Raw genomic sequence first — 15,870 nt, 5'->3', positions numbered from 1 at the left:
ACACCAAGTGTTGACTTCAACACACCAAGTGTTGACTTCTTGAACTCCTTCGCAGCAAAACGCAATCAACAGCGCATCCAAGATGTCGAACGCTCCCACTCTCATCAATCTCCCTCCGCCACCTTCTGAGCCGCTCACGCCCTCGGATGCGCCGTAGGTTGCAAGGAGCGTGATCAATATATTAATGAATGGCTGACTTTACAGCTCGCGCAGCGGCACTCCCAATTCCACTCGCTCGACCACGACATCTATGAGCGAACTCTCCACCGTCGCAATCAAAGACGGTCACCGCGGCCACCTTCCTCACCACCAACACCACCAAGGTCCTTCCGGCCTCTCAAACCAGCTTGACGCCGAACGCGCAGATCGCATTTCTCGCCTTGCTGGTCTCGAACGTGTGACCACAGCCCGCAATCCCCAGACACCAAATAGCGTAGGCAACGTCACTCCCGGCGCATCAGGAGGCCAAGCCGTACCTCCCGCAGTCTCCTACTTCGACAGCACCGGCAATCCTGTTCTCGGCCGCGAACGTAGCACCGTGGGCAGCGCCTCAGCAACGGGCTCTGTCGGCGCACGCACAACCTGGGCCGGCGATAGCGAGGCAGGCGACAATTATGACAAAATGTCCGAATCCCAAGACCAAGATATGGACATGGACAATTCTTCCGTAGGGGGAATGTCCGAGGAAGGTACTCCCTCTCTCGTAGCTTTTGGAGAAGGAGCGAGAACTCCTGCGAGACAGTCTACGATTTCTCCGCCTGGGGTGCAAGCTGCTACTAAAGGGGTGAGAGAGGCTAGGTATATTGATGGTATGACTTATGACCAGGATGTCGTGGATACTACTGCCGATGCCCGCCGGAATACGGCTCGGGCTACGGGAACCGGTGGCACTGACCAGGCTGAGAGGATTATGAGGGAACATATGGATACTACGTCGAATGATCGTATAAGGGAAGGAGCGGGACAAGGACATTTGGGCACGTTCGGGTTTGAGAAGTAGTTGGCCATGGTCCTGCTTCTGCCTGGGATTTGTGTCATGTGATATGATGATTGCTGCTGCTGGACAGCTCTTGGAAGCGAATTTTGCGAGGGCGTTTTTGGGGAAGGGAAAGGAAAATTAAGAAGCCTACTTCTTCACGACGACAAAGAGAAGAGGCGGCTGCTCGATATGCAGTTTTCACAATCAAATGAGTACGGTATGGATGGAATGAGTACGGGACTATGCCTTTTCGAAATGATACCACAAAACAACACTTATGGCTTTGGACAGAAAGAAAGAAACTTATGCTATGCTGCCGTCTAGCTAGCCATGCATGATGATGAAGAAACTTGCATATTGGAACCTCATATCCTCCTCTCCATTCTAACTCTATCCTCATATCTCATCTCATCAATCAATCAATTCCTACTTCCTCAAATCCACAACCTCAAACCCCAACCCGGGCCCCTCGACCACATGTCCCAAACCCCCCAACGCATCCGTATACAAATTCGCTTCCTCATGCGCATGGAAAATCCCCGGCCTCCTACACTCCAAAACGTAAGGTAATCCGGGGGGATCCGTCAAGCGAAAAATTCCCCAATCAGGCACGAATCTCGGGGCACATACGATCGCGATTGCTTCGGGTAACATGACTTGATATCCCGAGCTCGTATGTAAATCTCGAGATGAGAGGAAACAGGATTGACTAGGGTGGGTATGAATCCATCCGCATACCAGCAAGTTTTGGGCTGAGCAGTAGTCGAAGAGAGCGTTGTCGCCGATGTCGGTTGTGTCGCAGGTATCGGATGTGGAGGTTTGGTCTGGGAGGATGAGGTGGGTGATGAAGAGGGCGCCGGAGATGGAGGTTGCGGCTAGGATTCCGCAGGTTTCGAGGTTGCGGGATGTGTTGGGGTGGGCTAGGTTGAGGAATTTTTGGCGGAGGTCCGGGGGTAGGAGGACGGTGCGGAGGGGAGAGCCGGATTCTGTGTAGGCTGTGGGTTTGAAGGTGTATTTTGATGGAGTGGCTTGGTCTCCTGGTGGTGGTGGGGAGGGACTTGCTGAAGCTGGGGTTGAGTATGCGTTGGATTTTGGCGGGCGTGGGGGAGGGGTGTCGAGTTCTGAGGCGGAGTAGTCGTATAGAGACTCTTTTGCTGGGACTTGTGGTGGTGGGAGAGATTGTCGGAATTGGGAGGAGGCTGGGCGGATTGGTTGGGAATCCCATTCCATTCGGGTCTCCTTTTGTGGAACTCTTGGATAGTGGTAGGCGGAATATGTCGACTGTCTCGATCTTGGTGCTTCTCGAGGCGCTTCTCGAGGCCCATGATATGATTGTCGTTGGAGATGTCGAGCAGCCTCACGAACGCCGTCGTTGAACTCTTTTCGATCGTCAAAATAGGAATCTTCCTGCGCGACGAGTCCTTTCCTGCGCTCGGCTACTGTTGCGGGAGAAATTCCAGCTTGCGTTGTCGATTGCCTGGACGCATCACGACGCCTAATCTCTCGCTGTGCCAGGTTGACGGCAAATTCTCGATTCTCATTGGCCTTCAAAGCTTGCATGTAATGCTCGGCGCTGATACTAGCAGCTGAACTCCGGCGAGAGGAAGTATACGAAGCTCGGTCCCGGGCAGCTTGATCGAATTCGTTCTGCACTCGCTGCCTCTCTGCCAATTTTCTCTCCATGGCTTTCGTATATCGATCATGCTCCTGGTTAATGCGAGGCTTCCATTGTTCCAGCTTTACGATATTTCTTTGAAGTGTCTTGCGAGCTTGAGAAAGGTCTTCTTTGAATTTTGGGTCCCTATACTCTGGGTGTTGCGGCAGCCTGCTAAGCACGAGCTCGGCGTGGCGATAAAGATAGAGGTAGGCCATAGCAAGACTGCCTTCTTGTTCGCAAATCGCTGCTTCGGTCAATAGCATTTTCGAAGCTCGAAGCCATTGTTGCAGGGACCTGTTTGTATTGAATTCGAAGTCCTGGGCCTCCTTCACAATTTCCTCCACTGATCGTGGTCTCGTAAGAGCCGCGTGATGTCGCGACAACGCCATTCTGGACAGAAGCAGATATGTGCTCTTGGTGCAGTGCCTCAGATTCGTGGAGTGAAGTGCTGCGAGAGAAGGCGAAGAAGTTCTCTGATCAGGCAATGGACGCTACTTCGCATGTATTCTGGATGGCATGCTGGACATGTTGTGTTTGCCCTGTATTCCCGACGCGTAGTGTCGTTGCAGAACTGTTGGACCAAACTTGGCGGGAGAGGAGAGGATGCTTTGCATCACGCCAGCATGAGTGTGATGAATTGTGCATGTGATGGCGTGCCGCAATTGCTTCGACGAGCCACAAGAAAGAGTGACATGTCGCTGTCGCTGTCGCTGCCGCTGCCGCTGCCTGAGATGCGATGCGCAGAGCCACTAGTGACATGAATGGCTAGAGCTGCGCCACACCGCAGCGCCACAAGCCAAGCCAAAAAACCCTAAAAGCATTCTCCGCCAACTCCATCTTCCCATCAATTTCATTCATTCATCCGTCTTTCGCGCTTGTTACATTTGCCGGCGTTTTTCATGGGAACAAAGGCGATCAAGAAGGTCGTTGATGCCAAGAAGTCACTATCAGAGCGATTATCACATGCTTTCCCAGCGGCAGGAGGAAAGCGTCCTGCTCGCTCCGCAAGGATTTATCGAGCTGATGTAGTGAGTGAAGAGCTTTGCAGTAAGGAGTTGACATGGATCAGGATCAACATGGCATGGCATGGCATGGAGCACTAACCCTTCGTTCAGATGATGTGATCAAATACATTGCTCCTACTTTGGAGCCCTACAAAGGATGTACCATTGTCGACATCAATCCAGGATCTTGCCTCTGGTCTGACAAGCTCCATCAATTCCTCAAACCCAAACGACATATTCTTATGGAACCAGATGAAGAGTATATTGAGCCATTCGTGAGGCCTCTGCTTAACAAGCGTGGCTCAACATATGTGCACACCAACTTAAGTGGCGTCAACTCGCGAGATTACATCCAAAATTGGAACGACATATTCACGAGTGGGAGCTTCATCGGAAGAAATCGACTGGCTCAAAATGATCCCAATCTTCGCCGCGTCGACACATCGCTCTTGATTACTGGCTCTCTCGTACGACGAAACGATCTTTTTTGGGGCGCGAAGGGCTCCCAACTCTCGCTATCAAATGTAACCTGGCTGTCGTTGCAAAATAGAATTTTCCATCAAGCCGGCTTGGTTAGGATGTTGTGGTGGGTGGCAGAGCTGGACAAAATTGCTTTTCTTCCGCACTTGTCAAACTACAAGCATTTTGCGAGCGCTTCGCTAGGACTCTCTTGTACCACCGATGAAGTTGTCGCCATCAAGTCTTCGAGATCATACAAAGCCGACTCTAGCGCCCTCGGAATGCGGTCTCGCTACAGCGGCATCGCTGCTGAAAGCTCCGCGAGAGTCCAAGAAAGAATGGCAGACCGAGGCATCAATGTGCCTGAAGGAAGAGAACTGCATCAACTTGAGCAAATCAAAAAACACGCAACCAATCAATGGAGATCGCCTCTGGCGGTTGAATATCAGACCCTGCCAGAGTTCGAAGCTGAATTCTGTAAGCTGCACGAAGCTGTCGAGAAGTACATCGCGATCAAATGTGGCCGAAGGATCACCGTGTCACACAGACCTGCCCTGCAGAGTTTGGTCGACAGCATTAAGTATCCACAAGTTTATGGCGCTATCAGTGAATGCCCTTCAAGTGCTACAACGCGCAGGACCCCCGGCGTGGCAGGCCGTCCCGGACCCAAAGTTTTCGAAGGAGTTCCCGCTGCAGAGCTGAGAAAGGTCTTGTGGGCAGACTTCACTCTGCAAATGATTAATCTGGAGGTACATTACAAAGTCCTGGAGGAGAATGGAGTCGATGTATCTGCTCTCAAGCCAAGACTGGCCTCGCTTTTACAGCAAATCGACGAAACTATTGGCTGGATCTCAAACGTGCAAGTCACTGGCGACGCAAGCAGGTTATGGGAAGATATCATCGACTTCGCAGCTCCAAATCCAATCTTGATCGCTGATCGACGACAGTACGAGCCATTGCAAGCCAAACCAGAAGACTTCCATCCCGCCGCGAACCTGTGTCTGCTCGACATAACCCCGAAGGAGCTCGACATGGCCGTTCCTGGTGTCGCCGATCGAGCCGAAGTGGTCACGATCTGCAGCTACTTGCTCAAGTTCATGTTCTCGTTCAAAAATCGGAGCCTCACATCTGTCTTGGAGAGAATCGCACCCAATGCGGCGAAGGACTTGATCCCTATGGTGCCGGCGATTACGGACCCAAGAAGAGGCGGCAGACTGGATCCTGCCAATCTCAAAGTGCGACAGTTGACCGATGAGATGATGGAAGGTCTGGCTAAAGCCTGGGTGGAGTGGCCGTTTAAGCCGGAGACGCATGAAATGGCGATAGAAATGTTCGATGAGGCTCAGGGCATACTACGGCGCACGTCAGACGAGGCTCTGACGCCAGAAGCTGTCACTGATGTAGAGGAGGAATGAGCAGAAGCTTTTCATACTTCTGCTGCTATTTTCACTCATGCTTCGGTATCTACCACCTGCGCGATACGATTTCACTCATACAGCAGCGACTTTTTGTGCCGGTTGAGCGCTCATGCTGCCTCTGGATAGACGTCCTTGTCCACTTCAAAACTATAACCTCAGAGCCACCGATCAAGACTCTTCGAGCATCACCGCCTTTCCTCGATTCGCGTCTTCTCGTCCGCCTTCCTCGCTGCTTGCGCAAAATCTTGTCAAGTTCTTGCTTGGCCTGACATGTGTAAGCAGCTGCCTTTCCTCGATTCGCATCTTCTCGTCGCCTTCCTCGCTACTTGCGCAAAATTTTGCCAAGTTCTTCCTTGACCTGACTTGTGTGAGCAGCTGCCCGAATCCCCAAGTATGATTTGTGGCTGTCGCTCCCGCGATACTCGCTGTAAAACTCGACCATATTGATGGCCTCGTCGATGCTCTTCCCTCCTTTGATCATAGCTCTCATCGTTGGAGTCAGCCTCTGGGCGAGGTAGCAAGCGGTCATCTCCCCACAGATGCTGTGTTCGAGCTTGAGATTGATCAGCGATGAGCGTTGTTGCAGAATGCACTTTCGCAGTTTGACAAACAAGGCACCGACGTGTTTCAGACGTGCCAACAACCTTGAAGTGACCATGAGATTCCGAACGAGTGGCAATGTGTTGACCGTAAATGGATTGAGGCAGTCCTCCCAGTTGACGACGAAGGTGTTCGCGCCGTAGAGAATGGGTGTAGCTTCCTCGTTGATCTGGCGACATGTTGCGAGGATTTTGACGCCTTCCAGACTGATCTGGTTCGTCGGTTGCCCTACGTCGTTGAACCGTATCGTAGCGTAGAAAGGCCCCCGGCCGTCCTTCGTGTGGCGCGTATACAAGCGGATTGCGCCCCGAAAGATGAGAGCGAGGTGATAGATCTCATTGCGAATTTCTGGCGAAAGGTCGAGGAAGCCGGTCTTGCCATCTTCGGCCGACTGGGACTGAGGCTTTACTGCTGGTGGTGGTGGGAGAGCCTTTGCTTGAGCGCCCTGCTTCTTGCGCGGCATCTTGTGACACGATTGATGTTGGTGTCGAGGTCGAGGTCGAGGTCGATGTCGAGAGGGATCAAAGAAAGAAGGAAAACGGTTGGAAGGGCTGTCGTTAGCGCTAGCGCACGGACATCACTCACTGAAGACAAGGCAAGAGCAGCAGACCGAAACACTCTACCTTCACTTCACAAATCCTGCACGTGGCCGCTCCGGTACCTGTACAAGTGCCTGCGCGATCAGCTGTCCACAGTGTTCCGGTGAAAAAGAGACTCATGCAAAAATCTTTGCCAACATCGTCTCATACCTCATTGATCATATCTGGCTAAAAGTGCGTTCAACTTTCCAGGCCCGGCTTTCCTACCTAACTCATCAAACGCATCATCCGCCGTCCATAAATCGTACATGTCGTTTCGTAGGCGCTTCACCGCTCACAGGATCACTTGCGCCGTCACCACCACCGATACCACGTCTCCTATCCATACGCCTCTGTCTAGCGTCGCGCGCCTCTCGCGCTTTCCATTCATTGACTTGCTGTCTCCGCTTCTGACTCCGAACTTGCGCAATCGCAGGCGTAGGCTTGAAGCCAATGCCATTGATGCCCTCGCCGTCATCATCAGGGCTCGTGATTGCGTGACCAGTGATTTCATCGTCCTGCCAAGTAAGCGAAGTCATGTCAAGAGACGTTTCAAAAGGGTCCACAGCCATAGCATCGGTTGCTGGAGAGGGGGGCGGAGGCGACAGCATGCGCTTTGGGCGTGAGGGCGGAGATTTGACTGCATCGTCGACTTTCATCACACCATTGCTGTTGTTCAGTTCCGACTGCCAAGACCCGAACGGAGTCGGTGTCGAGTTCCGTTCGTAAGCTCCCGACGTTTCTGCGACCTCGAGCAAGAGAGTAGAATTGTTGCCGACGCTTTCTGGGATTTCCAGCGATCGATGATCCTGAGGTGTTACAGAGAGATCTCGCACCCGAGGGTTGCGCTTCAGCTTCTTGCGCGGACTTTGAGAGCTGGTGGGTGACTCCTCGGCATGCTGGATATCCAGTCGGTTCAGCCTTTCGGCAACTTTGGATCGCGGACTGTTCTGGCCATTTTCTACACTGCCATCGGAGTTGTATGCTGTATCTTCAATCCGAAGTGCCGCCACTGGCGCCGGTGGAGTTGTGCCTGGCAGTTCCTGGTCTCGCTTCCGTTTCGGCGATTGATTGGGACTGCTGCTGTTTGGTGGCGGGCTTGCTGAGGTTGTGCTCCTCGGGGTGGGCGATCTATAGGGCGGATTTCGATATGGACCAAGGATCATATCGTCTGTTGATGCGTCTTGTTCCTTGATTTTCGGGAAAAGCGAAGTGCAAGTGTGAGTTTGACGTTGGTTTGAGTTGTGGCTTTGCGGCTGCCTCCGCCTCCGTCGTGCCACGTGATATTCTATACTGCCCAGTCGGCGGCAAGCACAGAGCGACCGTGTTGCGTCACATGGATCAACAGAATGGTATGGTGATTGTCACGAAAGAGCTCAAACGTACCATATGAAAACTTTTTCGTTTGCTCGAAGCTGGTGTTACATATCGTCTCGGGTATACAGATCATCTTCTCGTTTGCGCACTTAACGCCGCGCTGATCAAAGAATTCAAGGTGAGCGAAGCTGTTGTTACAAGAGACGTCCCATGCATCTCCAAATCTCGCCAAATCGCTTTCAATTACAAGAGCGCATCTCAGCCTGAAGTGTGAATCCCGCGAGGCGCCATGGTGGCCATTATACTTCTCTCAATTCCTGGTACATCATAATCTTCGTCCTTAGCGACAGGTGACAGCCGCCCGTCGGCCTTCTTTGCGTAGAAAGCCTCTTTTGCATTCTGCGCTGCGGATAGGCTGTCAATGTACGTTCTGAACTTGACAATCTCGCGAAGCAAGTAATCCGACTTGCGTTGCCAATTTGTCATGGCTTTGTTGTGGTTAGGATGACGTGGTGAAAACTGTGACGCGAGTCAGTGAAATGTTACAGGTGCTCAGAAGGTATCAAAGGACTTACTGCAAGCTCGATTGCGTGCTTAAGCTCGTTATGCTTTTCGAGCTCTTCTTCCGAAGCCTGGACGTAGGCTGTCAGCTGCTTAAGCTGATCGACCTCCATCAACTGGCTGGCCATCATAGATTGACTGGGAGGTTGCCATTCATGAATGATGACTTTGTCTCCCGGCAATCTGGTCTTTGCGCTACCGAAACCAGTATCGAAGCTGTTGCGTAGTGAGGACTGAAGGCTGGGCCTGTCAGTAGACATGCTATGCGCGTGACCTCGGGTTGCCATTGAGGACGGCGGAGTGTTGACTGCATCTGCTCGTTCTACCAGTGCTGTGTTAATGACCTGCTCAGACCAGCCATATTCGATGTTTGATACGCCACCTGCCAGAGGCTCCTTGCTCAGTCGAGCAGACCAGTAGTTTGCGGTGCTCATGTACTCTTCAGCGATCTCCGGCGTGCCTACTTGGAAGAGATGCACGGCTCCAGATGGTAGCGACAAGGCCCATACGTGCGGTCTGGCTTTACTATAGCCAGGCGGCGGCAGCGTTGAGGCAATGGTCTGGCGGAGGATGAACACCTCGAGCTGCTCAGCGTTCTCCATCCAGTCGCCACCGCCAACTCGTGTCGACGTCACGCTTGCTGCCTTGCCAGATTTGCCGAAGTGCGATTTTCTCCCAAGCGATTGCGTCTTGGTGGTGGTGTTGAAAGCGAAGAGTGTCAGCTTGCCTTTACTAATGACAGCGAAATAATCGTTCCAATTCCTGTCCTTTGCTTTGCGATCAGGAGTCTCGAGATGATGCTTGTGCTTGACAAGTCCTTCCTTTGCCCACGGGGCACCCTCGAGAGCCAAAGTCTCGTCTTCGAGCAAACCTCTGGGCACAGAGAAAGTCTCACTGTCGCCTCCACTGGTCTCTTCTCTGATGATGGCCTGCGAAAGGGCGTTGGCAAACCCCATAGAGTGCTTGAAGGATTCCATGGGTGAGAATGGATTCTGGAAGCTGCCGACCGATGCAGATGTGAGGGTTTTGCTGAAAGAATACTTGCTACTCATAGCCGGCGACCAAAAACCACTCCCATCGTCGAAGCTGGTGCGCGACGATCCCACAGTACTTGCAGGGTAAATCTTTGGCCTCGATCTGTTCGCTCGGCCTTGCCATCTTGCGGTCATTGAGCGGAAGTCGCCTTTCGACCGGTACGACATGTTATCTGAGGGCGCCCTACTGACCACAGAGCCTGTTCGTTTGAGTCCGTTCGTAAGGTCCACCACGGACAGATTGCGGCCATTCATGATATCGCCCATCACAGCACCATGTAGCGGAAGTGGTTCCGAGCGGATTGAGTTGAAGAATGACTTCAAGATGTCCTCCATTTGTGCTTCCCACCCTCTGAATGATCCTGTCCACGGGCCGTTAACAAGGGCATTGGATACACTCGAGAGGGCTGGATCTGGTGTCTCGGAGTCGTTCCGTGCTACTCCGGGTCGCATGGAAAGGCGCTTGAGGCTGGCGTTCATTGCCGAGTTCTGATTTACCTCGGATGGTGTCGACTCAGTACGTTCTATATCAGGCGTTGGCGCCCTTGGAGACGTTTGCAGAGAAGTATTTGAGTCCTTGCGCTCAGTCCAGGGTAATGTAGGACGCAGTGCGGTCATCGTAGGCTTCAAAGATTCGTCAAATGCGTGAGGTGCGGCATCAGTCACAACACGCTTGATTGTAGGCAAGGTGTTCTTGACATATGCACTTCTCGACATCTTCTCGCCGATGTCTGCAAGATGCTGGTCGGTGTTCAGCAAGATCAGCGAGTAGAATATTGTGTGCACAACATCCTGCGCCTTGAAGCCATGGCTCGGATTGCATTCGCACCATCTTGCAGAAAGTGCTGTGATGATGCGGTCGACCTGCTGGGTTTCGCCCCTCAGCACCAGCTTTGAGCACAAATTTCGGAGAGCAGCTAGAACGTTCAGGCCGGAGAAGTCGTACAACTTCATGTAAGCATGCAGCGTTTTGGTACTGAGAGTGTTTCTCTCGCCAAGCCACGAACACGCGTCAAACTTTGGGACATCCTCTTCATCACCTTCAAAGATTCTGCGAGCGCGCTCCTTGTATTCAGCACCCTCATCTATGAGCGGCGAAGGCACTCGGATGATAGTAGGATCGCTGGACTTGCGTGAGAGCGTGCCGCCATCCACTGTCACGGTAGGTAGAAGAAGCTTTGGTTCTGGCTCGTGTAAGAACTTTTCCAGCACCGGGGAAATCGGTTCCGGCTGGGGAGCATGTTCCGAGTTTTCCGATTTTATCTTTGGTGATGCCTGAGAGCCTTCTATCGACGAGAGCTCTTCTGGCCCGTCCAGTCGCTCCTCTGAAGATGTTGGTCGCAAAAGCAATCGCTCTGACTTCTTGGATAGTGGCCTCTCGGGAGCTGGGTGTGGCTTCACATACCAGCCATCCTCGTTCAAAGTGAGGCTGACATTGGTACCCGCACTGAAATCTCGCATTGCCTGATTTGAGCCTTCGATTGGACTGTTTTCTTGTGACGAGATGATACGATCGCCGGTGCTTGGCCGACGACGCGAGATGTGCCCGACTTCATGCGATGCAGTGGGAGTCACGTCGGACAGAGGTGATACCTTTGGACCGTCTTGCGCGGGATCCCGCACAGTCCCGTTTGATGCAGCTGTTCCAGGATGTTGCAAGAAAGTGGTTGATGTTAGATCCTGGCTGCCTGTCGTTGCAAGGCCATCTGGTCTTCGCTTTTTGAGTTTCATTTTAAGGTTTGGGCTTTCTTCTTGGTGCCGAGACGTCGGCGGCGGCGGCGGCGGCGGTGGTGGTGGTGCAAGCGAGGCGTCTGGAGGCGGTGTGTAGCCAGTATGGAATATGTCTGGGTCTTCAGAGTTCTCGGCAGCAGAGTCGCGCGTATGGGGTCTGGAGGCGCCTTCCTTCAAGCCCGTGACACTGCTTGGCATTGGAGGTGTATCCTGAGACAGGAAAGGGTCCATTACCTTGCGCAAGCTGCTGATTGAAGGACTCGGCTCAGCTTTGTGCACGGTCAGGTTGGCATTAAGCGTGGTGGGAATGGTCGATGGGATTGGCAATGGTGGTGGCTGAAACGCTTCTGACGTCGACTTTTTCCGTCTTCGAAAGAACGATGATGGCTTCTTGTTCAGCGTGTGGGGCGCGGCATTCTGGGCAGTACCGGTCGACGTTGGTTGTCTGGATTCGGTCTTTGCATGCGATGCCGCAGAAGCACGCGAGATTGATCGGGCAGGTGCGCTGGCCCGATCATCACTGTCGTGGTGGTGGTGCACTTGGTTTGAGCTTGGCCGCTGCTCCGCTGGCGACGAGACAACACGCGACGACGCGCCGCCGAAGACGCGCTTGAAGAATCCGGGCTTTTCGCGCGGAGGAGATGGGTCTCTCCTTCTGTGCGATATGCCAGGACTGGGAGCAACGCTGTTGAGAGAATTGGAGGAGATTGCTGGCGGCACCGGCACCATCGATGCGCCTCCGCGCATGGTGCTGGTACGCACGAACGCTTCCGCCTGGTTCCTAATTTCTTGGGAAATAGTAGGGCTTGGCAAAGCCTGCGACCTTAAATCGGTCTGAGTGGTCGTCTTTCGCAGTGACGCCGGCTGTTTCTTAGTAGAAGGTGCTGCATTAACATATACTGGACCGGTCGCTGATGGATTCTGCTTCTTTCGCGGTCCCGCGGCGATGGTCGGCTCGGGTGCAGCACCATCGGCGTCATTGGAATCGTACTTGCTATGCACAGAAGGCACAGGCCGTCCGCGATCCAGCACGGAAGGTGCGTCTGCCTCGCCTGGGATGTGATCTAAGCTCATAGAGCGACCAGCCCAAGCAAGTCTGCTGCTCTCAAACACAGCTCCATAGCCACGAGTTGTGCTTCCGCCATCACTGCTTGGCTTTCCACCAAACAGACTACCATTGTCGATATGTCTCTGTGTATCGATGCTGTTTCTTCCAATGCCATTCGCTTTGCCGTTGGCTTTTGCTCGACCTGTCAAGCTCGAAATGCCAAAGTTGGAGCTGCTGTTGCTTCGACGTGTCTTCGACGTCGACGACCGTGTCGACTTCGCCGGAGAGTGGCCATTGAGTGGCCGCGAGTCGAAATCCGATGTCGACGATGAATAGGTATGGCCCCGAGCTCGAGTGTCTCGAGTGTCTTTCGGCACGGAGAATTGAGTGGCCAAGGACGAGAGGTAGCGGTGTCGTTCCTCGTCTTCTGGTCCGTTCATGGTGTCGTGAGGCAGGTCGCCGCGGGAGATGTTGTCCAGCGAGAACAGCAGGTTTTCGACTACGGAATCGCGCGTGGTTGAGTTCCAGGACAGTCCATGCGAATGGCGGGCATCAGCAGCGTCGATGAGGGCTGCGGCAGCAGGTCGTGCTGGCTGCTGCTGTGCTACTGGGCTGCGGCGAGGGCTCCGGCGCGGACGTAGTGGCTGTTTGCCCTTTCGTTTGTTGCGAGAACGGTTCGGCGGCGGCGTGCGAGGAGGGCTCAGGCTGTGGCTCTGTCTCCGGCTCTGGCTCTGGCTTCGACCATAACCAGCTGCACCACGACTCCCAATGCCGGCGGCCGACGTCGATGCGCCGTCCCTGAAGCCCTTGGAGCTCTTCCGTGGACTCACAGAGATGGATAGGCTGTTGGGTGGAGATGGCTGGCGTGCAGTAGCGGAGGAGGATGCAGTAGAGGCGGATGCATGAGCATAGTATGTATCCATCGCAGCCGAGTAGGACTGCACTCTGACGGAATCTGCACAGCGTCCACCGCTCAATCAGCAGACCTCAGAGGTTCCGCCCGGCAACGATAATGCGCAGCGTTCTTGGGTGGGACGCTTTGAAACTCTAATGCGTGGTGCTGGTTGGGGTCAGGTACACCGCTACCCGTCCAGACAGGCTCTGTGCATGTGTTCGCCTCGCTCGAAGTGCGTGCCCGGTTCAGTGCGAGAAGCGCGCGCGCTCAGTGCCTGCAAGACCAGGCGGACTTTCCTTGACCAGATCGTCGAGAACTCTTCGCGCGCTTCTGCCGCGCATTCAGGGGTGAAGCGAAGCGAAGCGCCAGCCCAGGGCCAAACCAATCACCGCACTAGACCTGAGATGGCAGGATTGGCAATGAACACGCCATTATTGGCGATGGACGTGGGGCCCTGTAACTAAATCAGAATCTTATCCCAATATATCAGAATCTCGGTTTCAGCCGAGAGCGGCATAACGCGTGTTTCCATAGTAATTTGTTAGGCGCGTCGCGTTCCCCTGCTCTTGCACCGAATCTACGCCTAGGATAGACCTCACTGTCGCTGTCGCTGTCGCTATCGCTCGCTGTATTATCGCTGTCGCTGCTATGGCTACTCGTACGGATGATAAATGGATAGCGGACCTTCTCGCTGGCCTCGACTCGCCGCCGCCGCCGCCGCCGCCGCCGCCGCCGGCGGTGGAGGTGGATGGCTCGGTGGAGGTAGATGGCTCGGTAGAGGTAGATGGCTCGGCGGAGGTAGATGGCTCGGCGGAGGTGGATGGTGATAAAGAAGGGCAGAGCGACTCGGACGATGAGATGGTGCCTACACTGGAAGAATATTAGCAAATCGAGCCACCGCAGAGCTAGTCCTTCGAGACGTACGATAAACTCGAAGAATATATACAGAACCTGAGCTAAGAGCGTGGATTTGAGCTTAATAAGACTGGCTATAAGCGCAACGACGAACACGAGGTTATCTACTACGCCTTCCGCTATACGAAGTATAGTACGCCGAAGATAACCGCCGCTGCGAATGTAAAGAAGGAGGCGCGAAAGATCGCTAGCAAACGGTGTAGAAACGCGCGTACTAAGAAGACTGGTTGTCGGTAGTCTTGTTCAGTATTCGTAGACAATCCGGAAGAAGTTGATAGTTCTTGGACCTTACACTAGAACCAGAATAACTATAACCACGCCGCCGTAGCGCTAATCTGTCTTGCTAACTATAGGCGGCGCTGTCGCTGCTCGAAGGTTGTTAAGTTTATAGTAGATTTGAGAGCGAAGGGCGGTCTTGTTGTCCGCTCTATTCGCGCTTAAACAAAACAGTACTTCTGCAACCTAGATAACCCTCATTTTATACCGCCGTCGCTATAGGACATATTAAATGCGTAGGCGAAGGCAAAGCGAGTCAAATTAGACGGCAAAACGGCAGTCGAGAGGTCGTTACAACAACTGAAGGAACAGGGCTACTAGTTTAAGTCTAACTTCGACTTTATAGCGGAAGAATTAGCTAAGTTTACTAGCCTCAACCCTCAACCTAAAGATAGTAGTAACGACACTTCCGAAGCTACTAAAGACGACGACTCGCGCCTCTAATAGGTGTTCTTTACTTACCCGAAGATAATTGAGTTCTATAAGCATTGTCCGGACGTATTACTTAGAGACTACACCTATAAGACGAACGACTACGATTTGCCGCTCTTCGTAATAGCTTAGCTTAACTAGTTCAACCAAGTTATACTATTAGCTATAATGCTAATAAACGGACAGGCGTAAGGCAATTATACTATCGCACTAAAGTGTCTTAATAAGATACTAGAAGAACAACACTACAAGGAACCTCGTATGTTTCTATACGACAGAGACCGAGCGCTTATTAATGCCCTTCACCGTATGTTTCTAGAGCTTCCAACTATAGTCTGCCGCTAGCATATAAGATCAGCTGTTCTTGCTAATGCTAAGTATTATATTAGTACGTACGTTAATCTAACGACTAAGCGACTAGAAGCTACGGTCGAGACCGAGTTCTTTATAAAGGTGTTTAATAAGGCTGTTTCGGCTTCTATAGAAGGAGAATTTGAATACTTCCGTAGCCTTATTGTCTCGCTCTCGAAGGGTAAGCCTATTCTAGAGGCACTAGAAGAAGAAGGTCTATACTTACTTAACGTCGACAGCTGGATAATTATAGCCGATTACCTAGACCGAGAATGGTAGCTATATGCCAACAAGGCCGTTAAATGCTAGGTCGATAAAACTAGGCACTTCGGCAATATAACAACGTCGCCTATCGAGTCTATACACGCTAGACTAAAGGCCTTCCTTACCACTTCGAAGAGCGACATTCTTACCTTCCTCGACCGCTTAGAAGGCTACTTTGACTATTAAATCGATAGGTATTCTTCTAAGCTTAGTAAAGAACAGAATATAGGCTGTTCGAAGTACCTTAATAATAACTACTTTAATAAGGTAGTGCGCCTTGTTTCTACATACGGTCTCAAACTAGCAGAAGGTCAGCGAGACCTAGCTAAGAACGAGCTCTTAAAGATGCAG

General features: G+C 52.6%; 4 protein-coding genes across 4 annotated transcripts; 2 read left to right on the top strand and 2 right to left on the bottom strand.

The window, feature by feature from the left end:
• Positions 1 to 94: 94 nt before the first annotated feature.
• MYCFIDRAFT_22983 (uncharacterized protein) lies at positions 95 to 859 on the top strand (the record flags this gene model as incomplete). Its single annotated transcript, XM_007933015.1, has 2 exons — positions 95 to 153; positions 205 to 859. Coding segments are annotated over 2 exons (714 nt in total), but the record flags the coding sequence as incomplete, so codon positions are not given.
• A 546-nt stretch (positions 860 to 1,405) lies between these two features.
• Positions 1,406 to 3,025, bottom strand: MYCFIDRAFT_33645 (uncharacterized protein; the record flags this gene model as incomplete). The annotated part of the gene is made up of 2 exons (XM_007933047.1): positions 1,406 to 2,125; positions 2,345 to 3,025. The coding sequence occupies 2 exons, from the start codon at positions 3,023 to 3,025 to the stop codon at positions 1,406 to 1,408; spliced, it is 1,401 nt and encodes a 466-aa protein (XP_007931238.1).
• Positions 3,026 to 3,535: 510 nt separating this feature from the next.
• MYCFIDRAFT_179452 (uncharacterized protein) lies at positions 3,536 to 5,786 on the top strand (the record flags this gene model as incomplete). The annotated part of the gene is made up of 4 exons (XM_007933531.1): positions 3,536 to 3,668; positions 3,692 to 5,490; positions 5,516 to 5,609; positions 5,644 to 5,786. The coding sequence occupies 4 exons, from the start codon at positions 3,536 to 3,538 to the stop codon at positions 5,784 to 5,786; spliced, it is 2,169 nt and encodes a 722-aa protein (XP_007931722.1).
• Positions 5,787 to 8,079: 2,293 nt separating this feature from the next.
• Positions 8,080 to 15,662, bottom strand: MYCFIDRAFT_87268 (uncharacterized protein; the record flags this gene model as incomplete). The annotated part of the gene is given in 7 exon segments (XM_007933530.1): positions 8,080 to 8,531; positions 8,588 to 13,341; positions 13,944 to 14,151; positions 14,206 to 14,315; positions 15,460 to 15,467; positions 15,482 to 15,516; positions 15,645 to 15,662. The coding sequence occupies 7 exon segments, from the start codon at positions 15,660 to 15,662 to the stop codon at positions 8,271 to 8,273; spliced, it is 5,394 nt and encodes a 1,797-aa protein (XP_007931721.1). The 3' UTR covers positions 8,080 to 8,270.
• Positions 15,663 to 15,870: the final 208 nt, after the last annotated feature.

The sequence above is a fragment of the Pseudocercospora fijiensis genome (assembly GCF_000340215.1).
Source record: "Pseudocercospora fijiensis CIRAD86 unplaced genomic scaffold MYCFIscaffold_10, whole genome shotgun sequence".
Classification (NCBI taxonomy): Eukaryota; Fungi; Ascomycota; class Dothideomycetes; order Mycosphaerellales; family Mycosphaerellaceae; genus Pseudocercospora; species Pseudocercospora fijiensis.
Note: the sequence above shows the minus strand (reverse complement) of the source record. Positions and strands in the feature narration are given on the sequence as shown.